At 41.1% G+C, this 26,925-nt stretch overlaps 1 protein-coding gene across 2 annotated transcripts in view; it reads left to right on the top strand.

The window, feature by feature from the left end:
- The first annotated feature begins 791 nt into the window (after window positions 1-791).
- NR1I2 (nuclear receptor subfamily 1 group I member 2) overlaps window positions 792-26,925 on the top strand; it is a 35,836-nt gene continuing 9,702 nt past the window's right edge. The window contains exons 1-2 of one of the 2 annotated variants that reach the window (XM_021711354.1): window positions 792-1,299; window positions 26,151-26,372. In XM_021711354.1, the coding sequence (XP_021567029.1) occupies window positions 26,341-26,372 (32 nt within the window). In that variant the 5' untranslated portion in view covers window positions 792-1,299; window positions 26,151-26,340. Of the gene's footprint in view, window positions 1,300-1,717; window positions 1,853-26,150; window positions 26,373-26,925 lie in introns of those variants that run through there. The other variant, XM_008056011.1, reaches the window with a different exon arrangement.

Genomic DNA, 26,925 nt, shown 5'->3' with positions numbered 1-26,925 from the left:
AGGAAATCCCAGACTCAAATCCTTGCCCTTTGGGATATACAAATTGGGTAGAAGAGAAGAGACTGGTTTAGTTAAAAACAAAACCCAAATAAATCATACTTACATATTCTTGCTTTTCTCACCAGGGCTGGATTAAAGCATGTACTTCAAAATAAGAATAATTTAAGTCAGGAAATAGGTGTAAAGGAGTCCAGATTTTCCCATGAAGATGACTGTGGTCATTCTTTGGCAATCCGTGATTCTCTTTTCCACCTGTTTCATCAACTAAACTCTTCCCCTCCCTCTCTCATGGCCATGACCCTGCTTTAATGCCATAGGAAGTTTGAACTAAGTTTGCCTTTTAGGCAGGAGCAGTCATTTCCACTCCCCACACCTGCCATAAAGCATCTTTGTAAACGAAGCAAGTATAAGAAATATTTCACAGAAGATGTCACAGTATACGTTGAAATCCAGTGCTTTTGCCAATTCTTTTTACTTGAGAGCAGCTGCTGCTGCAGAATAAAAGAGTGAGGAGCTGCTTCCTCCAGGCAGTACCTGAAGGAGGAAAAGCCCTCAGCTGCACCATTCTCCCTGCTGTGGTGGTCAGCCTTCTGTCCTGAGGTTGGAGGGTCACACTCCTGACAACTGTGCTCAGCCCTTCATCCCACGCTCTTTCCCTCTCTCCCTGTGCTTCCGCCTCCCTCTTACGTAACCACGCCAGTGATTGGCAACTTCATCAAGCAATACTTGGCTCCCTTTATGTCAGATAACACTATCCAGGGAAATGGCTTAGACAAAAGAAGAAGTGCTGAGAGATCCAGTTCCAAATTAACTTTGCCACCAGGGTAAAGCGCAGAGACCCTCAGATGCACAAAATTTTCTTATAGTTACTTAGAAGAAACAGTTACTTGCCACACTCCTCCCCTTCTGTGTTTTTCAGTGAAGACATCGGAGGGAAAAAAGCAGGTGGGCATAATGAGAGTAAATACGGTAATCTATTCATTCGCAAGTTCAAGCGCTGGACTTGGGACTTAGGAGTGCCCATGGGTCTACATCTGACTTGGACTGAATGTAGGTGAGAGACAAGACTGGCTCATATCCGGGGAAAGCATAACCTGTGACTAGGCTGGGAAGAGGAAGCACTGCCTTTACTCTGGGAGCTTCAGCCTCCCCCTGCAAGCCAATGTTCATTCCCAGAAAAGCAAAAGACTAAGCTAATTCTCGAGTCTCTAACAAGGCAGCTACTCCAGCTATATTGCTCCTGGTTGTTCAAAGTGGACCTGAGGGAGAAGTCAGAGCCAAGACATTACCACCAAGCAGGTATGGTTTTACTTTCTTTCCCTTTTGCTGGAGGCCGACTGTCCTTCCTTCAGCTCCATGTGAAAGACATGCGAGAACACAAATATGTCTTATTTTTGAGGTCAGCATCATAGTGGGTTCCGAATCGTGTTGGCCTTGCTGCTCTCTCTTCATTTTCAGGTTGAAAAGAAGCATGAAGACAAACTTTTAACAGTGAGCCCCATTAGGGATGCTCCCTGGTCCTGTATTTGCCTCCTGGGGAAATAATCACAGTAGAGACTTCAATGCTACATGAATTATCACCAGTCATGCATACAACCAGTACCCTCTCTGTGACAGGGCTAGAGTCCCCTGACCCAAAGCACATCACCGTTTGCCACGGTGGGAGCTGGGAACAGTAGGAACTGGAAACAATTCAGTCTTGGTTCCACTTGGCCTGTTGGGTTAAAGGTGGCAGCCCCAGGGACAAGGACACAAGCATGACAGTCCCAGGGCGTCACCACCTCAGAGAGGGGTTCCTTCGATCCCTTGCTACACCCCTGCACAGCCCTGTGACTGAGTCTGCTTTGGACCAGTGAATTTCTAGCACTGCTTGTGAGAGGAGGCACCTAGCCCCATAGAACCGAGTCTTTCCACACGTGCTCAGTGCCACCAGGTCCGCCTTCTCCCATATCACAGCCCATTTTGGCTAAGGCTATGGCCAGAGGTATTGCTTAAAGGCCATTCCATATCTAGGACTGGTCAAGAGACACCTCTGAGGCCACCAAAGCTTGACTCATTGAGTCAGTGCAGGCATTCACTGTCCCCTTCCCACATGGTTTCTAATGATGTTACCAGAGTCTAAAATATTCTTTTTTTTTTTTTTTTTTTGAGTTGGAGTCTCACTCTGTCGCCCAGACTGGAGTGCAGTGGCCGTTCCTGACCACCGCAGCCTCAACCTGCTGGGCTCTGGCAATCCTTCAGCCTCAGCCTTCCAAGTAGCTGGAACCACAGGCGTGCGCTACCATGCCCAGCTCATTTTTTGATTTATTGTAGAGATGAGGTTTCACCAAGTTACCCAGGTGGGTCACGAACCCGCGGGCTCACCTCAATCCACTTACCTCAGCCTCCCAAAGTGCTGGGATTACAGGCTGAGCCACCGAGCCCGGCTGAGTCTAAAATACTCTAAGCAAGGCCTCAGAGGCTACAACTTATTTAATCAGTTGGTTAATAGGAAAGATTATTTTCCTATACATAACAAAATACTTAAATATTTTAGTTATATAATAAACTTGGTCTAAATCTGGGGTTGATAACTCACAGGCTAAATCTGGCCCACCAGTTGTTTTTATAAACAAAGTTTTATTGGAACACAGCCATGTTCATTCATTATATATTGTATATGGCTGCTTTTGCCCTACGTCAGCAGAACTGAATAGTTGCAAAAGAGACGGTATGGCCCACAAAGCTTAAAATGTTAATTATCTGGTCAACTCCCAGTCTAAAAGCTATTAACTTGCTCCAAAATTATTATGGAATAAACAAAAGATATCCACAAAACTGACTAAACTGATTTTTGTAGGTAATTACTTTATCATTTAAAAAGTAGCATGTGATTTCATGCACCTAGTAAAATGAAAAAGCATTATAGAAAAAGCTGCATTTTCCTTTGGCCATCCTGCCAATCCTAATCCCCGGTTCCCCAAAAGTAACTAGTATGATGTGTTTACTGCCAGGGTGGGCTTGTTTCTACATTCATATATGCATATATGTACAAACAAATATAATTGTTGTCATGTTCCCATTTGTTTTCCCATTCAATAACATGACTTGGAGACTTTCCATATCTATACAGAGCTCTGCCTCATTTATTTTTAACTACTATGTAGTATTTCACCGTGTACAATCCTTTTATTTAGTCATTTTCTTCTGGATAGATATTTCAGCGGTTCCCAATATTTTAGTCTTACCAATGAACCTTTCTGTGTATGTCTGCTTGTCCACATATGCCAGTGTCTCTCTAGAGGAGCTACTGAGAAATTGAATTGCTACATCATAGAACATATGTGGTTCAGTTTCTGATACTGCCAAATGGACCTCCCCAATGGCTATGCCAATTTATACTCCCACTGGCAGAGAAGGGTAGTTATTGTTCTCTACACCCTAAATGATGCTACATGTTTATTTAACATTTTATTTTTTTCCAATTGAATGAGTGAAAATGATAACCCATTATGCCAATATTTTAATTTCCCTGATTATTATTGAGATTGAACAATCTTTTTCTTTAACACTTGATTGTTGTATTTTCTTAAATCGCTCATCCATATTCTTGGCTCACTTTATATTGAGTTTTTTACTAATTTATAGGACTTCATTATTTATTCTCAATGCTTATCCTTTGATACACATGTAATAAATATTCTAAGTCCGTCATTTATTTTTTAACTTCGTTTAAATCATAATTTTTAGTCAACAGAATTTTTTTACTGCTATTTTGATGTAATTAAATTTTTTAAATTTTCTGCCTTTTGGATTTTATTCTTTGAGATAATTTGAGAAAGCTTTCTCAGCCTCCAAGATTATGAAGATATCTTGGCATACTTTCTTGTAATACTTTTATTTTTAAAAGCAGTTTTTAAAAACAAGTCCACCTGGAACTTTCTTCAGTGACTTATTCCAATACCATTTATTGAAAAGTCTATCTTTTTCCTATTTATTTGAAATATCACTTCTATCATGTACTAAATTTCCACTTATAGATTACTATTTCTGGACACTCTGTTCTTTTGTACTCTTTTTCCTATTCCTGAGCCAATGTTCACTACAGCTTTTACCCTTTATACTTGACTTTTTTCCCTAATATAATAGGAAATCTATTTTGTGTTTTGATATTTTTCCTGGTTACTTTTCTGAATTCTCTTAACAGTTATACAAGTTTATCAGTTGATTCCTTTGGAATTTCCAGAGAGACAAACATAGTTCCTATGTATAGTGAGAGTTTTGCTCTTCTCTTTCTTTCCTTTTTTTTTTTTTTTTTTTTTGAGTTGGAGTCTCACTCTGTCGCCCAGACTGGAATGCAGTGGCCGCTCCCGGCCACCGCAGCCTCCACCTGCTGGGCTCCGGCGATCCTTCCGAGTAGCCGGCACTACAGGCGCGCGCTACCACGCCCGGCTAATTTTTTGATTTATTGTAGAGATGAGGTCTCGCCAAGTTGCCCAGGCGGCTCTCGAACCCGCGGGCTCAGGCAATCCACTCGCCTCAGCCTCCCACATCGCGGGATTACAGGCTGAGCCACTGAGCCCGCTGCTCTTCTCTTCCTAATCTTTACAAAGCTTAATTTGTGGTGAGTCGTATTGCCTTTTCTGGGCTCTCTAGCATAATGTTGAGTAATAGCTATGACTGGAGATAGTCTCCAGGCTGATGCACACAGGTGAGAGAGTTGTACACTTCACAATCGGGGGGATGTTGTTAACAAACACTTAGATGCTGTAGGCATTCTTGTCATGTTTCTGATTTTAATCCATTTTTATTTCATATTGGAACGCACATTTCTTGGAACCTTCTCTCTGGGATTCCTTGAGGATGGGGTTGAAACTGGCTTCCTCTAGAGGATTTAGGGGTTGATGCATAAGTTAATAGCGTTTCCGGCTTTCCTTTGGAATGCAAACGTCACACAGTGGTTGACTAAGTCATAGCTCATTACATCTGATAGTTCTCAAGTTGACTGATGTGAATCATTGTGGGTTCAAGCATTTAAGGGTCTTCATCAAAGCCCGATGTTCTGCCATTCCCTTTCCCCAATGGCATTCTCCCTGTACACAGCTCAAACGTTTCAAGCCGCGTCCACTGCTACTCCTCTGTCAAATTCAAACAGAAGAATATTTCGGAAGGGTTCTTTTTCTCCGCTGGATACTCTTATCTTCTTTAGCCCACAAGTAGCACTGACTTTCTCAAGCTGCAAAATGCAAGGTGTATTCACAAGCACAAATGATCACTCCAAGTGACAAATGACAAACTATAAGCAAACTCCCAACCCTGCAATGTTGGCATGTCAAAAACGCTAAGAACTTGTGCATCAACCTATATTTGTTTTTGCCTGGAGACAGACCCAACTGGGACCATCATAAGCTTGGGGCTTACCGACCACACAAGTAGTGTGAATTCTGATCCAAACTAACAGCAAGATTTCAGGCTTGCTGTTAGGAATCTCAGAGAAAGAGTTCCCTTTTTTCTACCTAGAGCCAAGGCTGAGAAGTCCTTGAATTGCCCTATCTCCTACCTCTGTGGGCATCAAAATGAGGATGTCACCTCTCTGGGATCCTGAGTTTATGCTGAAGTCTATGACCTGACCATCCACCCACTCAGGCCCCAGGCTTCATCTCCTATTCTACCATTAAAACCCAGGCCTCCAGGAATCCAAGTAACCCCAGTGTAATCACTGATTGCCCTTCCTAAAGCTTCCGGCTTAGCACATTGTACATTTTGGCTTCTTGAGACCTCTCTTACTTTTCTATCAGCTCAATCCTATATTAAAAACAATACAAAGAAAAGAAAAGAAAAATCTAGTATTTTTAGGTGTGCTGCCCCAGGAGGAATCTCTCTGAACACCTTCTCCAGTCTAGTACCAGCTATAAAATCACAATTTTCTTTGTTTTATTTTAATTAGAATGATTCTAACCCTTCTCCAATAAGTTGCATAATTAAAGTTTTTGGTAACTATCCTGTAATCAAGTTAGTGAAGTTCACTTGCATTCCTCGTGGTTAACCAAAAATTTTAAAAGTATGAATGAGTATTGAGTTTTATTAAATGCTTTTCAGCACCTGTTCATTTCCTCATCTTATTTCCATAGCTAATTACATAGCTCATCCCAAACATGATGAAAGCAGAGATGATCCAATGGCCACTAGGGCACTTGGAATAAAGACCCATGATTTTTCCATTAAAAAGAACAATAAAAAACAACAGATTCAGAGAATGAGGACAACATTAATTCAAATTCTTAGTGTGGTTGCCATTTTCTGTTTGCCAAACCATCAGCCTCTTGTCCTCATACTTCAGACATTGATGTTTGGAGGCACAACCTGGCCAGGCCTTGAGGAGTATGGACGCCTCTCGCATATAGGGCCTTCCAAGTATAATGTGGACGAGGCTAGGGAAATTTCCCTACCACATTTCCTGAATTTCTACGAAACACTGAAATAACAAACTGCATATCCAACTGAAAATTGCAATAAAAAAACACACCCAAACCCCTTGTGTAATATATGAAATATTTATCCTGGATCTCTATAAATTCCAAACAAAGAGTCAGACTATAAAACCCCAGACAATGATGACACTACACATATATTGGTGAGAGATGGCCAGTTAAAAATCAGAGGTCACTGTACCTTGTTAAATATTGGAAGAGGGTACTGGATGTACTTGTGACTTGGGCTGATGCCAGTTCTCAACCCTGATCTGTGTCTAGTAACAAACATACTCTTGGACCTGATGACTGACTCCCAAGAAGCACAAAGGTCAATTTTCATTTATGGCCATCCGAAGAGAGTGGCCAACTTCTCTTATGTGATACGATAATCTGTGACTTCTGCTATCTGAGTGTCTTCTGGAGGACTATCCCATGCCAGGGCCATAGAGGAGATTTTGTTCGCAATACTTGATTCATTTCAAAATAATTTTAAATATATAGTTTCATGTTTTTATCCCCATGAATGTCATGAAAAAATTTAACTTGCATAGTATATATATTTACATGACAGGAAGGATCGGAATAGAGGAAAAAGAAATGCTTTTCTATCATTAATTGCTTTTGTGAACTTGGACACACCTCAGAGCCCCAATTTCCTCATTTGCAAAAGGGTTAATAAGGCCTGCCCCACCTCAGCTAGGGATCAGTCTTGCCCTGCCTCACAGGCACCTCCACAAGAAGTTGTGATTTAGAAATCATTTTGTAAACAACAAAACAGATGCGAGTTAAGCTCACCAACCTTCTCCACTGAACAAAGCCAGTGGTTTTATAGGCTTCACTTGTTTGCATCTTAGAAGTTTGAGGTTCCTATATTACATTCCCTTTACCTTTTTTTAACTCTTCTTTACCCTCTGTTTAGTTCTTCTATGTGCATATATGTGTGCATACCTACATCCATATAGACAGACACATTTTATATATATATATAAATATAATAATATATATAATAAATATATATAATAATCCTGTCGTCTCCAATAGTTTCTATCCCTAAGATCATAGTTCTAGTTTAGTTTTGTTTTTTAACTGTTTACCCCCTTTCTCTTAGACTCTGTTGCTTCAACTCCAAATTGCCTACTCTTTCCTTCCCATAACCTCAGTTACCTGGTTCCAAAGCTCTTCAATTTGACTCATTTGAATACTCAGTCTATCTGCAGGTCCTCCCACATCCTTTTCCTGGGATCTCACCCTCAAGCGCGTTCGACTTTAAACAGTGGTGTACGATCGGAGTCATCTCACATGTTGTTTGATCATTTCTTTTATTTTGTAGAACCGTAACGATGGTTTTATTGACATGATCATCCTCCTGTGACCTGCCGACTTTCTGTCTGGTCAGTTGGATTTCTTAGGATCTTGCTACTGCTCCAGGTGTGGACTGCAGACTGGCAGCATCAGCATGCTATGCTAAGGGGATCTTATCGTAAATGTAGGAGCTCAGGCCCATCCCAGACCTACTGAATAAGAATTTGTATTTTAACAAGCTCCCCTTGTCCATCAATGCTGAAGAATCACTCCCTTAGATGATAAACACAGGGCCTGGGTGACCTTAAATAGCGGCAGTTCTGACGCATTCTGAATTCTTTCTCTCTGGGAAGAGAAGACAAAAGTCTCAACAACCACAGGCCCCTGCCCCACAGAGATTCCAGTGTAGTTCAGAGCTCGGGTCGGGATCAAATGTAGCTCAATTGACCTGGTTATCGTTTTATTCCTCTTTGTAGTGTTTTAAACTACTGTTTGTGATTTCTGCTCTGCTTCCTCTCTGCTGCATCTCTGCCCCACAGCTTCTGCTTCTCAGGGTCCTTCCTGCCTCTTGGCTTCCCTTCCTGCCTTCTCTTTGAGTGTATTCTGTCCGTCACATACAAGGCAGGACTGAGGCTGTGGGTACTCAGACCAGTCTAATATTTTGTCTTCCCTTGTAATAGTCTTTAAATATTTGATTAGCATTTATTTAGTGATGTTCTTTTTTTAAATTGTGGTAAAATACACATAACACAAAATTTTACCATCTTAATAATTTTTAAGCGTACAGTTTGGTAGTGCTAAGTATATTTTCGTTGTTGGGCAATCAATCCTCAGACTTTTTTCATTTTGGAAAACGGAAACTCTACATACATTAAACAACTCCTCATTCGCCTTCCCTCCAGCCCCTGGCAACCATAATTCTACTTTCTTTTTGTTTCTGTGAATTTGACTATTACACCTCATCTAAGTGAAATTATTTATGATTTGTCTTTGTGTGGCTGGCTTATTTCACTTAGGATAATGTCCTCAGATGTAGCATATGTCAGAATTTCCATCTTGCCAAGGCTGAAGATCATTTCATTGTATGTATACACCAGATTTTCTTTAACCATTCATCTGCTACTGGATATTTGGGGGTGATTCTACCTTTTGTTTATTGAATAATGCTGCTATGAACATGGCAAATATCTTTTCAAGAGTCTGATTTCAGTACTTTTGCATATATAGAAGTGGTTGCTGAATCATATGGTAATTTTCTTTTTAATTTTTAGAAGAACTACCACACTATTTGTATGTATAGGACCATACTATTTTACATTCTTACCAACAGAGCTTGAACATTCCAACTTCTCCACATCTTTGCCAACTCTTGCTGTTTTCTGTTTTGTGATAGCAGTCATTCTAATATCTCATTGTGGTTTTGATTTACACTTCCCTTATGATTAATTATGTTGAGTATCGTTTTGTGTGCTTGTTGGCATGTTATATTCTTTTAATTAAAAATGTATATCATTTTCTTTATGGTCACAATAAGTAATTGTGTATTCAGTGTAATTATTCAGTGTAATTTTCTAAACCACACATCTTCTTGGAAGGCATGTTTGAGTGTTTAGATAATAAAACCATATACTCCTTTCCTAAAGATAGCCCTACACCACCCAATATTCCATTCCTGTCTCTGACCACTGATGTCAACAGGTTGTCCTCAAGTTTGGTAGGTGGCTGGAGGGGTCCAGGTGACAGGCATATGAGTGTCCCCGAGGACTCTACAGAGACTGGGCTGCACTGTCAAGTAGCATTTTAAATCTCTACCTCAGGATGATGACTGATTTGGTAGGAAAGGAAACGTTTTTTAGTTCACCTTATTTCTGATTTGTTGTAATAATGTTTTGGTGTCTGAGTACGGCAGGCCCCTAGGCAGCAGTCTAGCCCGCAGGCCCCTTAATTTCTGTGTGTCTGGCATCCAGACTCACTAGAAGAGGATCTGAATTGGTCAACAGATTACTTGTTCCTGGAAGAGAACAATTACACCATACAGGCCCCAGAAAGCCTAGGGACGCTTTGTTCAGGTACCCAGAGCTTCTCTGAGAGCAGCTATGTGGGGGGCACGTCTCCACGGTGGCATCCTCCTACAAGGTCAGGCTAGACAAATGTTTGTAAGTCTCCTATACAGGGACAGAGATTGGAGTCTGTAAATTCTCATATGTAGCACCATTTGTCCCCTTAGGTAATTGCTTCATAAATATTGACAGTTTATGTGACACACCTGTCTTTTTGTGACAGAGGCATGAAGGAAGGAATAGCTTTTCCTGCCAGAAGTGTTCCTTGCTCCCTTATATTTAAAAAAGGTTATTCGATGGGTCTCTTATCAAAGTCAGATCTCACAGTAACTCCCACCTTGCTGTGTACCCATTCTCTTCTAGCCAAAGTCCACTCTGTCCCTTTCAGAGTTGCCACAAGGAAAATGAATGGCCTCAATCCTCGCCACTCAGGATTACAGTGCAGCAGTGAGGCAGGACGGTGTCCACTGTGGGCCAAGCCATTCCACTTTTGCCCAATCAATGAAAGCTTCCTTCTGGAGACTCTAGGGGAGAGTCCATTTCCTTGCCTCTTCCAGCTTTTAGGTGCCACTGCATTCCTTGGCTCATGGCCTCTTCTTCTGTCTTCAAAGTCACAACTTAGTATCTGACCCCTTTCCACATCACATCTCTTCCTCTGAGCAAACCTAGGAAAATGTTTCCATATGCTAGCTTGAAAAACAGAGAAAGGGGAAACTAAGGCAGTGAGGTTGGGGGATTCCAGTCTAGAAAGAGTCAAAAACAGAGTGAAAGAAGTTCAAGCCAAAGGAAGGGACCCTGCCTTGACCCTTTCCAGACACAGAACATGAGAGATGGATGTAAGAGACGCCCTCCTGGGTAATACAGGATACTCTCCCCATTTTCAGGACTGCACCCTCATCACATCTGCAAAGACTATTTTGTCATACAAGGAAACATATTAACATGTTCTGGGGATTTAGGTGCATACATCTTTGGGGGCCATTATTCTGTCCACCACAAGGACACAATTAAGAATGTTCTAGAGACACGCTAGGCAACTCATTAATTAAAATGTTATGCTATTTTTTCTGGATTTTGTGGTGTTTGTTACTTGTCCTTTTTAATGTTTATCATTTATTGTGATTTCTTTTCTCATTCTTTCTCACAAATACATATTCACTTTGGTACCTGATTTTGTCTTTATTTTCCTAAAAAGGACTGTCTAAATTGTGTAAGCTTCAGTCCTTCCCTTTCCCTTCATAAGCTCATAGGGCACATTTGCTCACCCATTAACCAAGAACTCGATGAAATTTCTCTTCCAAACACCACTAACTGCGGAGTCTGCACTTGGCTGGGTTTGGTCAGCACTCAGACCAGTATGTGACCCGGGCAAGGGTGGAAGTGGAGATTGCTGTGTCTCAGATAGAAACCCTCCTCCTGTGACCCTAGAGAGTCCCTCAGCAGGGCAAAGTGCAATGTAGGCATGCTGCAAGGGATGCCCCCAAAACAGAAAAGCGTGTGTGCCTGCAGGAGGCGGGAAGAGGGTGGGGTAGAAGAGGGTGATGAAAGGGGTCTGGACCATGCCACAGTGAACTTCTTCAGTTTCCTGCTTTGGCTCACCCAGTCAGTTCTCCCTCCCTTGTTGAGGACCAAGCCACTATGGCTTGTCTGCCTTCCTCTGTCATTCTTCCCCGGGCTCTGCATAGCCAGCCACCCTCCTCTTTTCTCTTGCTCCCTTAAGAAACACGCCCTTCACCTGCAGTTCCCCTGGGCCCCCCTTAAACTGCCCTCTTCATCTCTTAGTGCTGCCTCCAGACTGTCTGTGCCTCCGGACTGCCTGTGCCTGGAAAGGGTCAAAGCCGGGTCTCTTACTTTGGCTTGAACATCTTTTACTTTGCTTTTGACTCTTTTAAAACTGCAATACCCCATCCTCACTGCCTCAGTTTCCCCTCCCTGTTTCTCAAGTCATATCTTAGTATCCCACCACGTCCTGACAAGCACTTCTCTTTGATTATTCCCTTTCTATTACTTTGCTCTTCCTGCTCCAGCAGGATTTTCTCCTTCACCCGTCATGTCCACTAGACTTTCCAGCTTAACAGTCTGTGTCTTGTACCTTCTACTGATCATTTTATTGTTTCTTACACTAATCATCAGTTCCCAGTATACTGGTTCCTGGCCCCTTGGCCCAGCTGTACTGGCAGCACTCACCCGTGTCCTCCTGCATAATCTCCAAATATTTTGACACCATAGGTTACCAGTTGATCACTTCCCACCGTCCCACTTTCCCCCAAAGCAAAAAGTCTCCTCCCAGCACCTCCCTTTAATCTCTTCCACACGTTTCTTCTGCAGGGAGAGGGACACGTGTAACTGTACATTTTTTGGGATTTTTTTCCAGTTTGTAGTCATGATCTATCCTGTATCACAGAATCACTTCAGGTTGTTTAAACACTCACACTGAGTGTGCTGCTTCTCACAGCCGGATCCCCTGCTGATTAGGAAACCCCAGGTCGGTGGAACTGAAACAGGGTCTCAGCCCCACACGGAACCGGAAATTACTCCCCGACCCCTCTCCCAGCACCCAGGCTGGGGCCCTGCGAGAGTCCCTGAATTGAGCCTTCCCACTATCCTCTCTGGTGGTCATGGCCCACACAGCAGAGTCCACCGAATTCGAATCCTTCCAGGCCTTCTCAGTCCTGTCCTTGCTCCAGCCCCCCGAGTTCCCCCCTTCCAACCCTATTTCTCCTCTCTCTCCACGTAGTCCTGGGGAGTCTCGCTCTTTCAGTAGCAGAAACTTAACTCAACTTTCTTCAGCATTCCTTCCCACGATCTTCTCTGGATGCGCCACTCTCTTTCCTTTCTGTCTCTCCAAGTTCAAGCTCGTCTTCTCTGAGGGCACGCCCTGGACTCCTGGGGGCGGGCCTTCTGGGCGGGCTTTGGAGTGGGGTCTGCCTCCATGGTTCCTCCCCACCTGCTCTTCCTTCACTTCTTCCCTGCCAGATCCGGCCGTGGCATCCTCGCCCGCAGCAGCACACGCTCCCCGTCCCCTTCACGCCAAAAGCCGTGCCAGCCTCTTCCGCTTTGGCGTAAGGGCACTAAGGATCAGAGAAGGGAGTGAGCGGAGGGCGTTAGCCCGACTCAGTGGCAGGGGGCTAGAACCTGGCCTCTTCACAGTGAGAACAAGATAATGCCCGCTACCTAGCCAGTCCCAGGAACAAAGAGCAAAGTTCTCTGACCTCCGGGAGGCTGTGGGCCAGCTGATTTGATTGGGTCACGATTCGTCATTCTGTGTTTGGGGTGTGTCGTTCACGGATGACCTTCGGGGCCCCTTAGCAAACGAAGTAGCTGCGTGTGCACACACACACACACACACACACACACACACACACACACACACACGCATGCACGCACGCACACCCCTCCCCCCTCACGGTTAACATGGACTTCTGAAATCTGATTGCTGAGGCCAACCCGGTGGATTTTACATTGAAGACCAGCAGTTCACAGAGAGGAAACGCCGTTGTGAGGAAGCAGCATGTTCCTGGGAGCAACCTGCTCGTGGGGGAGCTTGGCTGGACAGACAGGAGGTGGCACGGCTTGTCCTATGCGTCCCCCCTGCTCCCTTCTTACTGTTGTTTAGCTGGTACCTCGGGATGTCAGCCTGCAGGCGTCTCACCACCAAACCCTTACTCTAAAGGGGAAAGGACAAACTGGGGAAATACAGAACATTATAGAGGAGAAAATAATCCCATTCCAGAATGAACCGCTATTTCTATTTTATGTACTCAAATCTAGACACATATATATACACACATATCTCTAAGCGATGTGTGTGATATTATTATTGTAATTTTAAACTTTCCATATTATTTTCTGTTGTACTCACATATTTACCCTTTTTTAAGTTCTCTTCATTCCTTCCTCAAGTTCTGTGTTTCCTTCGGAAATTACTTTTCTTCCGCCAGGATAACTTCCTTTGGTACTACTTATAATGCGGGTGTCTGCTGGCAACAAATTCTTCAGCCTTTGTTCGTCTGAAAATGTATTTTGCTTTTCTGTAGAAGGATAATTAAACTGTGTGTTGGCTGGGCTCCGTGGCTCAGTCTGTAATCCCAGCGCTTTGGGAGGCCAAGGTGAGTGGATTGCCTGGGCCCATGGGTTCGAGACCAGCCTGGGCAACTTGGCAAGACTGTGTCTCTACACACACAAAAAAATTAGCTGGGCATGGTAGTGCACGCCTGTAGTTCCAGTTACTTGGAAGGCTGAGGTGGAAGGATCATTGAAGCCAGCAGGTTGATGCTGGGGTGGCCATGAGTGTGCCACTGCACTCCAGCCTGGGTGACAGACTGAGACTCCAACTCAAAAAAATAAAAAATAAAAATAAACCGTGTGTCAAATGGTGGTTAGCAGTACAGTAAAGATATAAATCCATTGTCTTTTTGTTTCACAACCTCTACTGAAAAGTCAGCCGTTAATCTTATTTTTGTTTCTTTGTGGTTAATCTTTTTGCTGGATTTAATTTTTTTGTTATTGACTTTAAGCAGTTTTACAATGTGTGTATGTTTTAATTCTTCTTTCATTAGTTTCAAAAACGTCTTGGTTAGTGTTTTTCCACATATTACCTTTACCACTCTTGTGCCAATCATATATGCTAGACCATTTGACTGACTCTCATGTGTCTCTTAGGCTCTGTTCTTTTTTAAATGCTTTTTTGTTTAGTTTCTGTGTTTCATTTGTATATTTTCTGTTGACCCAACTTTGAATGAACTATTCCTGTCTGTGGCTGACTCAATCTGTTGTTAAAAACATCTAAAGAGTTCTTAATTTCAATAGTGTATTGTTAATTCTTTTTTAAAAAGCTCTATTGAGAGATAATTCATGTATCACAAAATTCAATCATTTTAAGTGAACAACTTGATAATTTTTAGTATATTCAGAGTTGTGCAACTTCATCAGAATCTAATTTAGAACAGTTCAATGTTCCAAAAATAAACCTCATATCCATTTGCAGTCACTCCTCATTCCACCATCAGTCACAGGCAATCACTAATCTACTTTTCCTATAAAGTTACATTTTCTAGGCATTTTATATAAATAGAGCCATGCAATATATGGTCTTTGGGATATATTTGTTTCATTTAGCATGAAGTTTTCAAGATTCATTCATGTATGTAGCATGTATCAGTGCTTCATTTCTTTATATTGCTGAAAGTACTATATTATATATTAGTATTCCATGGATATTCCACATATTATTTACCCGTTAACTAGTTGATGGACATTTGTGTCCAGTTTTGGGCTATTGTGACTAATTGTATGATCATATGGTAAATGTATGGTTAACATTTTAAGTAACTGAAAAATTGTTTTCCTAAATGGCTGCACCATTTTACATTCCTACCAGCAGTACATGAGGGTTCAGTTTCTCCACATCCTCAATTCTTACTATCTATCTTTTTTATTGTAGTCATTCTTGTGTGTTGTAAGAGGTATTTATTTGAGGCTTTATTTTGCATTTCTCTTATATCTAATGTTTTTGAGCATATTTTCATGTATTTATTTGTCATTTATACCTTCTTTGATGAAACATTTATTTAAATCTTTGGCCCATTTTAAAATTGGGTTATTTGTATTTTTGTTATTGAGTTGTATGAGCTCTTTTATATATATTCTGGATACAAGTCCCTTATAGATATATTATTTTAAAAATATTTTCATATTTAAAATATTTTAAAATATTTTCAATATTTTCAACTCATCTTTTCATTTTCTTAATAGTGTATCATGGCTGGGTGAGGAGGCTAATGCCTGTAACCCCAGCACTTTGGGAGGCAGAGGCAGGAGGATTGATTGAGACAGGAGTTCGAGATCAGCCTTGGAAAAATACTGGGATCTTGTCTCTATTATTTAAAATATACATATATATATATATTAGGAAGTACAAACATTTTAAATTTTAATAAAGTTCAATTTATCAATTTTTTCTCATGTTGTTTATGCTTTTGGTGTCATAGCTAAGAGACCTTTGCCTAACTCAAGGTCCTGAAGGCTTATTCTTATGTTTTCTTTTCAGGATTGTGTAGATTCTCTCTTACCTTTAGGACTATCATTCATTTTCAGTAATCTTTGTGTATAATGTGAGATAAGGATTTAATTTTCTTGCATATGAGTATCCATTTTTCCCAGCACCATTTTTTTTTTTTTTTGAGTTGGAGTCTCACTCTGTCGCCCAGACTGGAGTGCAGTGGCCACTCCTGGCCACCACAGCCTCGACCTGCTGGGCTTTGGTGATCCTTCCACCTCAGCCTTCTGAGTAGCCAGAATTACAGGTGCGTGCTACCACGCCCCGCTAATTTTTGGATTTATTGTAGAGATGAGGTCTCGCCTGCCCAGGCGGGTCTTGAACCCATGGGCTCAGGCAATTCACTCACCTCAGCCTCACAAAGGCACGGGATTACAGGCTGAGCCACCGAGCCCAACCCAGCACCATTTTTTAAAAAAGCTCTTCTGTCCTCCATCAAATTGTGTTGCATATTTGTCACAGACCCGTTGATGACAATAGTAAGACTTCATTTCTTGACTCTCAATTCTAATCCATTATTCTTTATGTCTGCCTTTATACTAACCACACAGTCTTGGTTACTGTAGTTTTGTAGGAAATTTTGGAATCAATAAATGTAAATCCTCCAACTTTGTTATTTTATTTCAATATTATTTTGACTATTGTGGGTCTTTTACTTTTCTGTACATTGTAATTCTCCTTTGATACTTTTCTTACCATTATCTTTTTTGTCCATATTTATCTTACATTTATTTTTCATTAATTATAGATTTTTTAAAAGTTTTTGCTAACTTCAATATTTGGATCCTTTGTGTGACTGCTTCTTTTATTGTCTATTTTATCTCTTGACTTTTAGTTTTCAATACATTTTTCTTCCCAGTTCTATGTATAGTAATTTTCATTGTTAGCTAAATATTGTGAAAACGGAATTGGAGAGGTTTCAGGTAGTGTCTTCCACCAGAGAGGGTTTCTGCTTTAGCCCTCATTTCAATGTAATTTAGGGTTAAGGTAGGTCAGGGATGTGTTATACTTTTAGTGAGACTCATTTTGACTCTACTTTGTCCCTGTTCCTTAGGCTTGGCGTCACAGTCTTTGGGGATATCTATTCAATCATGAAAGACTGCAAGAGATTTCGTTCTGCCCTTTAGAGATTTTTAGCTTACCTCTTTAGCATCCTGCCCCACACGACTTCAAAATCTTGCAATTGTTTTGAAGAAGAGACTGGCCATGTTTTTTACCTGATGAAATTTTGTCTTCCAAGAGCAACCAGGTTGGGGGAGATGTCAACTCTGCTTCTTAGAAGCTTCCAGTTCAGTCTTGCACATCTTAGACCTTAGCAAATATCCCATGGTGAAAACTGGCCATGCATTCTGGGCTCCTCTAATGCCAGTTCCTCACAACACCAAACATTCACTGGTTTCTCTTTCTCAAAGTAGAGTTCTGTTGCTCTGCCAAGCTGATATTCCACCCATGCCCAGAACTGCAAAATGCTCCCAGCAGGAAGAGGTAAACTTGCATCATAAAGGATCTTCCCTCTCCAAAATTTTAGTTTGTCTAGATTTCATTGCTTTCACAGTTCTCGAATGTCTTTTTAAAAAAATTATGTTTTTGTGATTAAGCAACCTTTTTCTAGCTGTTGCAGCAGAAGCATTTACATAACATGAGCACTGCACCATGCTTGGAAGCAAAACTCTCACCAAATTATTTTAAATCAAATCTCAGGTATTATAACATTTGTTCATAAATACTTCGGTATACTTATATAAAATATAGGGGATTGACAGGGACTCTATTTTTAAAAACACAACCATGATTTTAAAAATTAATATGAATTCCTTAATATAATTTGACATTCAGTCAATGTACAAATTTCCTTAATTGACTCTTTTTCTTTAAACATTTGACTTTTATTGAATTGTCACACATTAAAAAAAAAAACAAACTTGTGAAGCACCACTTTATTATAAGAGCCAGGACAAATATGGACGATATAAGGGAGATATGTGACTTATAAAATTAGGGAAGAGAGCAGCAAAAGCAGTAATCTCACATTCATTCTTATGTTTGTTTTTTTCTTTGCAGGAGCAATAGTTTTTAGAAAGATATTTCTTATATAGCATCTTTCCCCCATTCCTACTTGTGCACCAAATTGTCAAATTCTTTTTTTTTTAATTTTTAATTTTAAAGATGTGGTGTACAATTCAAGGTTAAGTATACAAATGTTCATTATGCAGGTACCCTTGTTGATGAGGTATGCCCCCACCTCCCCTGGCAGAATCCCACTACTGCCAATCCTTTTCTTATAGTATTATGATAATTGTTCAAGGTCGACTTATAAGTGAGAACATGTGATACCAGTTCTTTGCTTCTGTGATAGATCACTCACTATTATAGAGTCTATAATACTTAATTGACTCTTAAATGACTCTATTGTTTTGTATTGGTCAGAATCCAGAAAAATTCCACACATTGCTTTTGGGAGAAAATAAATCTCTTAAGACTTTTTACTCCATAAGAGTTCTCTCATCTCTCTCCCCACCTTTTTTTCTTGTCATTTATTTGTCAGAGAAACGTGGTCCTTTGTTCTGAAAAAATGTTCACATTCTGGATTTGACTGATTGAATTTCCAAAGTATCTTTAATGCTTCTCTACCCCCAGTATTTCCTGCACTGTGATAGTTAGATCCAAAAACTTGATCAAATCACATTCGATTCCTTGGCCAGAGTGTTCTTCTATTGCATCACATTGAGGACAATGTCTGCTTGAATCTCTTCAGATCTCTGTTGATTTGATTAGCTGAAAGTGATATACTATTACTATTCACCTGTATTTTTTTATTAGTAGTAAGATTGAGAATTTTCTTATTTGCAAAACCTTATATTTCATTTAATCATAAATTGTCTGACTATCCTTTTGACTGTTATGCTTGTTACAAGTTTTTTCCCCCGTTTTATGTGTGCCTTATACTTCCATTTTTGTTGTTTTTGATAGACAATTTTTAAATGTTTAGAATGTTTTTGGATGCATCATTTTTTGTTTTTATGATTTCTACTATCACATTTTACATAAAAATGTATGTCTGCATTCAGATATAGACATTCACAGACATTTTCTTTAGTGTTTAATTGTTTTAGTTTTGTATTTTGTTTGTCTTTTATGTTAGTTCTCCTGTGATTTATTGTGATGAACATGTATGGTTACAATTTAGATAGATTTTTTTTTCTCCAAATAAAAAATGAATTGTTTCAGTCCCAAGTATTGAATACTCCTTTTCTTTTCACTGATTTGTGATAACTAACTTGTTGCATATTAGATTATTACATAAATTCTTTTTTATTGAGAATGTCCTCTATTTTACTTCATTTTTCAACCAGCAACAATTACTGTAAACACTGCAAATTCATAATAGATTTTACAATTTGGTAGGATGATTCATTACTCTTTTTTAACAAATTGTTTTAGTTATTTTTGCCTATTTCCCACCTAAGTAAAGACTTGATTTTTCTAAGTTGTAAAAAAGAAATATTATATAAATTAATGTGAGAAAACTAGACATCCTTGCAGTACCAAATCTTAAGTAGCTTATTCCATTGATATCCTTCAGAGTTTTATAACTGTTTTATTCTCCTCTCATGTATTTCTTGTTACTAGTCCTAAGCATTTGTTTTTGCTCCTATGTTATATGACCATTTTATGCTCATGTTATATTATGATTATTTATTGATGGTATGAGGGAGACTACTGATTTTTGTATATTTATCCTGTATCCTATCACTCTGTTGAGCACCAACCAATTTTTAGAGTTTTCATCTGGTTTTCTTAGAATTTATAAGTAATGTTAACCTTGCCTGCTTTGTAAGAGCTATGTCTTATTTTCTTGTCCCATGTCTTATTGCATTAAGCAGAATTCCCTGACTAATTATTAACAGCACTAGTGTAGCAGACATTTTATTTTCCTCCTGATTTGACTGAAGATAAATCAAGTGTTTCTTTATAAAGTATGCTATTTGCTATTTGTAAGACTGTTATCATTACATTAGGAAAAATCATTCTATTCCTGGCTTTTGAACGCTTTTTGTTGTTGTTTGCTTGCTTTTTAATCTGGAAAGATTTGGTACATTGTTTCCAGCATCTGGCACAGAGGTAGGAAAAAAAACACTACACAGTTAGGAAAAGGGTGGTTGCCTCTCTTTGAGGTTCCGAATCTCCAGGCGTCTTAACAAGACTTGTTTGCATGCCACATCGTTTGTATCTTCAGTGAGATGACCCCCAATATGCCCCTCCAAACTTATTGAAAATCTATCTACGTTGAACCCTAACTTGGTTTGCATTAAAAATGTTCATTACTCTTACTTTATCCAAACCCTATTTGAGAACTCTATTAAGTGTGGCCAAGAGGTCTAAAATTTACAAAAACACATTTGCCTGGTGAGGCCCGGCTGCATACACACAGGGGTGAGCCTTCAGCAGTTTCAGCGATTTCTCAGAGCTGAGAGTCTATCCTGAATGTGTAGCCCTCTCCAAAGGTCGCTTGTGACTAAGCCCAAGATAGTTTTAGCAAAAGGCCCTGCTAATGAGAAAAAGCCCCCAATATAAACACATTAAAATACAAAAGCTGAGAACCACTGAATCAGCCGAACACAGGGAAACTGCAGGTCCTTTGAGATGTATGGTCATTTGTTTACATGAGCCACTGCTAAGAAAGTCAAGGATGTGGAATACAGGGAAGATGCTTCACTGCAACTGACCAAACTGACTGTGAGAGGGAGGACCTGCAACCCTGCAGATGGTGTGGAACAAGATGCCCCTGGGTATGGTTAGAGTGACAGCAAGGCACCTTGGTCCCTTCTTTTATAGCCAGAATTGAGATGGCAAGAAAAGAAGAGAGGGTCTTAGGGAGTCACTTCCTGTCCGGGAACAGAGCGTTACATCCAAGGAGTCATATGTTACTGTGGGACTTTGGGATCAACCGCCTAGAAAAGTTTGCAAGCAAAATTCCTTGGAAACGAAGGAAGTGTAATAAATAGTTTAGTCATTTAAAAACAAACCTGTGAAGGACGCAGCATGATATTAAATTAACAACACAGGTTTTGGAGTCAGAGTTCAAATTCTGCCTCCAGGTCCTACTAGCTAAACAATGTCAATGAATCACCCAGCCAGTCAAGAGTGGGGTTGTGTGTTCTCAGTGCAGCCTGACCGTGCCTTCAGCAATGCGATGATTTTAGTCACGTAGAAACACTAAATTCACTGATTAATTCATTCAACTATTGAACACACATGCTATGTTCTTCCTTGCTGAAAATAGAACCTTTAGCTTTGGTATTCAGCCTGGATACTGGATTTTACAAGTAATTATTTTTGCAAAGACCTCACTAAAGAAGTGTTTTACTTTCACTAAATACAAGAGACAATTATTTCAACCCTCTTCTGGCTGGATTTCACAGATTACTAAACACATTGCAGCACAGGTGCGACCCTCAGAAGCAAACACAGCTGTATTCAATGAAAAACACACCTCTAATTGGTCTCATTAAATGTGCATGGAAGAGAGTGATAGTTGGCACACATCAGACACCTAGTCACTGTTGATTTCCTGCCCACTGAGCACCATTCTGTAAGAAAGACTGATGTAAGACTGGCATGGAGCAAGTCTGCAGGTGCCGGCTGGCACCCTCACCACCCCAGTTCAGATCTATTCCTAACAAAACCCCAGGGGTTCTGTTTCTATTATCTCTTACTGTGTAACAAATATCCCCTAAACTTACTTGATTAAACCAACCACGGTTTTATTTTCTGACATAATTTTTCTGTGTTGACTGGGCTCAGCTGGGGAGTTCTTCTGTGCTGCGGAGCCTTGGCTGAGATTGCAGTCATCCGGAGGCTTAACTGGGCCAGGTTGGCCAAGAGGGCTCACTCATGTGTACGCAGCTTGGTGGGGACGGCTGGGAGGCTGAGGGGGCTGGGCCCCTTTTGTCTGTGTGAAATCAGGTCTCTCTTTCTTCACATGGCCTCCCTGTATGGTCCCTTTGGGTGGTCACTCAGCAGAGTAGCCAGATTTTCTTATACTGTGGCTTAAGACTCCCCAAAGGCAAAAGCAGAAGCTACCAGGCTGCTTACAGCTTAGGCCCAGAATTGTCACTTCCCCACAGTCTACTGGTTAAAGCAAGTCACAGACCATCCGAGACTCATCATGGTAAGGGACTTTCCAAGAGCATGAATCTTGCGAGGCCTGGTTCCTTGGAAGCTATCTTTGGAGAACAGCTGTCATGGGTTCTCTACCTGGGGCTACATCCAGGTAAGAACGAACTACAGAATGTAGCAAAATCTGCTTTATTTAACAGTAAAATTAGTAAAAACAAAATAAAAGTTATTCAAATCCCACGGAGTGAGATTCTGGCTTCAATTCTAGTATCACCTCATTAAGGAATTGGGAAAAGTGTTCATTAGACATGGTTTAAGTAAATGTCTTTTCTCTTGTCCTTTGTTGATGTTTCATTCATGTTCTTGGTCTACATCATCTGGTGAGCTTCTCCTGTGATTCATGTAGTCATGTTGTAATTACCACTTCCATTCTGGGGAATAGCATTTATACTTATATTTATTGCTGAAAAGCCTCCATTTCACCATCTTCAATTGTCCAAAGTTCATAATTTATGTTCAGAATCTTTGCCAACTGTCTTCATAGCCCTAGATGCTACTATACCTAATGGCTCCTGAATGATGCTGAAAACTTAAGGAAGGCTGGGCTCGGTGTAATCCCAGCGCTTTGGGAGGCCAAGGTGAGCGGACTGCCTGAGCCCGCGGGTTCAAGACCCACCTGGGCAACTTGGCAAGACCTCATCTCTACAATAAATCAAAAAATTAGCCGGGCATGATAGCATATGCCTGTAGTTCCAGCTACTCGAAAGGCTGAGGCGGAAGGATCTCCAAGCCCAGCAGGCGAGGCTGCGGTAGCTGGGAGCGGCCACAGCACTCCAGTCTGAGCGACAGAGTGAGACTCCAACTCAAAAAAAAAAAAAAACTTAAGGAAGGTTGTTCTTCTCCAACATACACGCTGGAATATTACTCTGCTAACAAAATTTTTTCTCCTGTGATGCTCCTTGATTTTGAAACATTCTTTGTGCCTGCGAGTGCTTAGAGGATTTTTCAAAGGTCCTGGATTTTTGTCAAAAGAGTGACTTCCAGATTATGTAGAACCTGAAAAAGGACCCGTACATAACAGAGTATCTAATGTGTAATAGATGCTAAACACATGTTTGTTGAACAAAATGAGAAATGTCATAACAACCGTTATGAGGAATAAACAAGTGCTCTGTTCTGAATGTTCATGTCCCTCCCAAATTCATCTGTTGAAATCCCCACTCCCAATGATAACATCAGAAAATGGTGTCTATTGGGAAGTGATTAGGTCATGAGGGTGGAGCCCTCAAGATGGAGTCGGTGTCCACATAAAAGAGATCCCAGAGAGCTCATTGGTCCCTTCCACTATATGAGCATACAGCAAGACTGTGCCATAAATAAACCAGGAAGCAGGCTCTCACCAGACACTGGTGATCTTGGACTTCCCAGTCTCCAGAACTGTGAGAAATAAATTTGTTGTTTAACAGCCACTTGGTCTATGGTATTTTGTTATAGCAACCTGAGTGGATTCAGGAGTTACCAATGAGTTACCTTTTGCAAAGAATCTGGAACACCATGAATTGTAATCATCCTTAGTTACCATTGTAATATCTGTTCCAGCCCTTATTCTTTAATATAAAATCTGCCCCAAAATACTAATCATAAACCTTCAATTGCTCCAGCCATTCAACCCCATTTTTCTAGGTGTCTTTTAATGGGAACATTTAATATATGTACATTCAACTATCAATATATTTGGCATTTCTGTCATTCATCTTGTGCTTTCTAGTTGTGTCACCCTCTTAGTTTCTTTTTTATAGCTCTAGTTTCCTTCTTTTGGACTTTTTTACTCCATTTTTCCCTTTCTATGAGCTTCCAAGTTATGCATTCTGTTTTCAGACTTTTAGTAGTGACCCTAGTCATTTTAACAAGCATTCTTTTACTAATCCAATCTAAGTTATTTACTATCTTTTTCTTCCCTCAACAATTCAGGACCTTAGAAAACTTTCACTATGATCATCCATCTCCTGAATTATTTGTTGTTGCATATTTTAGTTGTGTTTTACTGTTTATAATCCCAAGGTATTATTATTGTTTTGTAGAGTCATTGTTTGTTCAGATTTTATAGTAAATTTTAACTCATTTTTCAGATCTACTCGGCCAATTTTATGGTCTGTTGTTCTCCACTTTTGTCTTCAACCTCTTGCACTATTTAAACATATTCTGTGCTTGATAAGTCAGGGAGTCTTTGTATGTTGAATTCTGTAAGTTGTTTTTGCTCATGGTACTGTGTCAGTCTTTGATTCATAATTATTTATGACTTTTTGCTCATATTTTTTTGAAATTATATGTAATTATTTGTGCCCAGGTGAAAGTAGAAAGTGAGTTCCTCTAAAAAGGAAGATTTGTTGCCCAGGCTGGTCTTGAACTCCCAGGCTCAAGCAATCCTCCCACCTTGGCTTCCCAAAGTGCTGAGATTACAGATGTGAGCCACAGTGCCCACCTTGTTTCTACATTTAAAAAAAAAAAAAAAGCTGGGTGTCGTGGCACATGCTTTTGTAGTCCCAGCTACTTGGGAGGCTGAGATAGAGGAATCCCCTGAGCCCAAGAGGTTGAGGCTGTGGTGAGCCATAATCAATCTTGCCACTGCACTCCAGCCTGGGTGACATAGTGAGACTCTGACTCAAAAAAAGGAAAAAAAAAGGAGAATTTACATCTGCTTTTGTAGGTAACAGGGAGAACTACCAACCCAACAGCACTTTAAATCAAATTCTTGGCTTGAGGCTTTTGTGAACACCCAAAGTATATATTTTGTCTGTAAGCCTTGCATGAGGTCAAGATTATAATTTGAAAAATCAGAGCCGGGCTCGGTGGCTCAGCCTGTAATTTCGTGCCTTGGGAGGCTGAGGTGAGTGGATTGCCTGAGCCCATGGGTTCGTGACCCGCCTGGGCAACTTGGTGAGACCTCATCTCTACAATAAATCAAAAAATTAGCCGGGTGTGGTAGCGTGCACCTGTCGTTCCAGCTACTTGGAAGGCTGAGGTGGAAGGATCACTGGAGCCCAGCAGGTCGAGGCTGCGGTGGCCGGGAGCGGCCACTGCACTCCAGTCTGGGCGACAGAGTGAGACTCCAACTCAAAAAATAAAAAAGGAAAAAGAAAAATCAGGGAAGATCCTGTAGCTTCCACACCTTTCCAGTTCAAGTTTTCAGTCAGCCTATTTTGTTCACAGTTTCCTAGAGGGTCAGGGTCAGGGACAGATTAATGTCTTATTTACCCTTAAAGTGGAAACTATTGAGTATTATCTGTCATGATGCTGGAAACAGAAACTTGTGTTGAAGTTTAACTGAAAGTTCTATTTTGGCTTTAGAAAAGTCATCATCATCTGTGATGTGGTTGCCCTTGGGAACTGATGCCTAGAAAGACTTTTGGGGAGAGTAGTGAACAGGAGAGTACCCTATTTCTACTCACCACCCTCAGTGCCTATCCAAGTAGAATTCAAGTTACACCTCCACGGTGGAATTTGCCTGGAGAAGACATCTTGCATTCACCTCTATTAATAGGCACATGTTCCTCCATACCACTTCTACCCTAGCTCTGCCAGGACCTAGGCAATTTTCTTCCTATATCGTGATCCTGTTTCCCATCTGCTCTCTCTGTCTGCCATCTACTTGGTCACTCAGTTGAAACCCCTCTTTCTGCCCAGGTTTCCCAGCTCTTTCTGGAATTTGGGTCACACTATGCCCGAAGGACCACCCTTTCTGGATCTCTCCAATCCCAGAAATCATCTTGGGCAAGTAATCTGTCCCATGAGCTACCCAGTGTTCACACTTTGGCTAGCTTGTAGCCTCCTATCCTCAGTTCACTCAGGTATGGGCTTCATGATCCAACCCAGACACCCTTCTCTCTTTTCATTTCTCCCTCCCCTCTCGCCCTTCTCTCTACCACATTTTTGTTCACGTGTTCCACTCCAGGGCTCTACTGTTGAATACCAAATGTCATGGTTACAGCTCTCTGTATAACATCTCCAACCCTGTCCCTCTCCTCTTCCATGAGCGGTCAGCTCTTGGGTCCACAGGCCCAACTGTAAGCCACGCACAGAAGAGACAGAAGGTTCCTGCTGCAGCCTCGGCACTTCACTCTCCAGCCTTCTCATTCCCTGTGATCTTCTCCCTTCTAGTCCAAGAGGCCCAGAAGCAAACCTGGAGGTGAGATCTGAAAAAAGCTGGAACCACCATGCTGACCCTGTGCACTACGAGGATGCAGGCCCCGTTCCCGGAAAGCCCTCTGCCAATACGGATGAGGAAGACGGAGGTCCCCAAATCTGCCGTGTATGTGGGGACAAGGCCACTGGTTATCACTTCAATGTCATGACATGTGAAGGATGCAAGGGCTTTTTCAGGTAGAGTTACCTTCTCTCACGTGCCAGCACTGACACGCGGAGTCACATCTGTCTGGGGTCTGCCTCTAGCCTACTGGTGACATCGCAGGGTCTCAGCTTCACCTGTCTCCCTGGTTCTGAGTGTGAGCTGGTGGCCTGTCCAAAGGCCTTGTAACTCATCTCAATTAAGCCTTTTATGTCTCAGAGAAATTCTTCATCCTCAGTCTTCCTTTTCTACCTGGAAAAGGTCCCCTTCCATGAAGGTATCACTTAGTTTCTCCATTGTTCTTGAATAGAATGGAAGATTAGGCAGCAAGAGAGAAAAGAATTTGAAAATCCAAAAAGGCAAGTGTTCAAATCAGTCTTCTTGTATGGTTGTTAAGTAAAGAATGTCAGGAAATGAAAAACATGACAAAACAAGCTCACCTAGAAACAAACAGGGAGAACCAAAACATTAAGAACTATAAAGTCCCAACTCACAGCAAGGCAGGCTGGACAGAAGGACTCATGTTGCTCAGCCGAAGAAAGAGGTGTGAAACCAGCTCTGCAAGGCTACCCTCAGACCAGGAGGAAG

This window comes from Carlito syrichta, unplaced genomic scaffold (genome assembly GCF_000164805.1).
Source record: "Carlito syrichta isolate Samal-C Ts95f unplaced genomic scaffold, Tarsius_syrichta-2.0.1 Scaffold82995, whole genome shotgun sequence".
Lineage (NCBI taxonomy): Eukaryota > Metazoa > Chordata > Mammalia > Primates > Tarsiidae > Carlito > Carlito syrichta.
The sequence above is the reverse complement of the archived record's forward strand: the minus strand, read 5'-3'. Positions and strand labels throughout refer to the sequence as shown.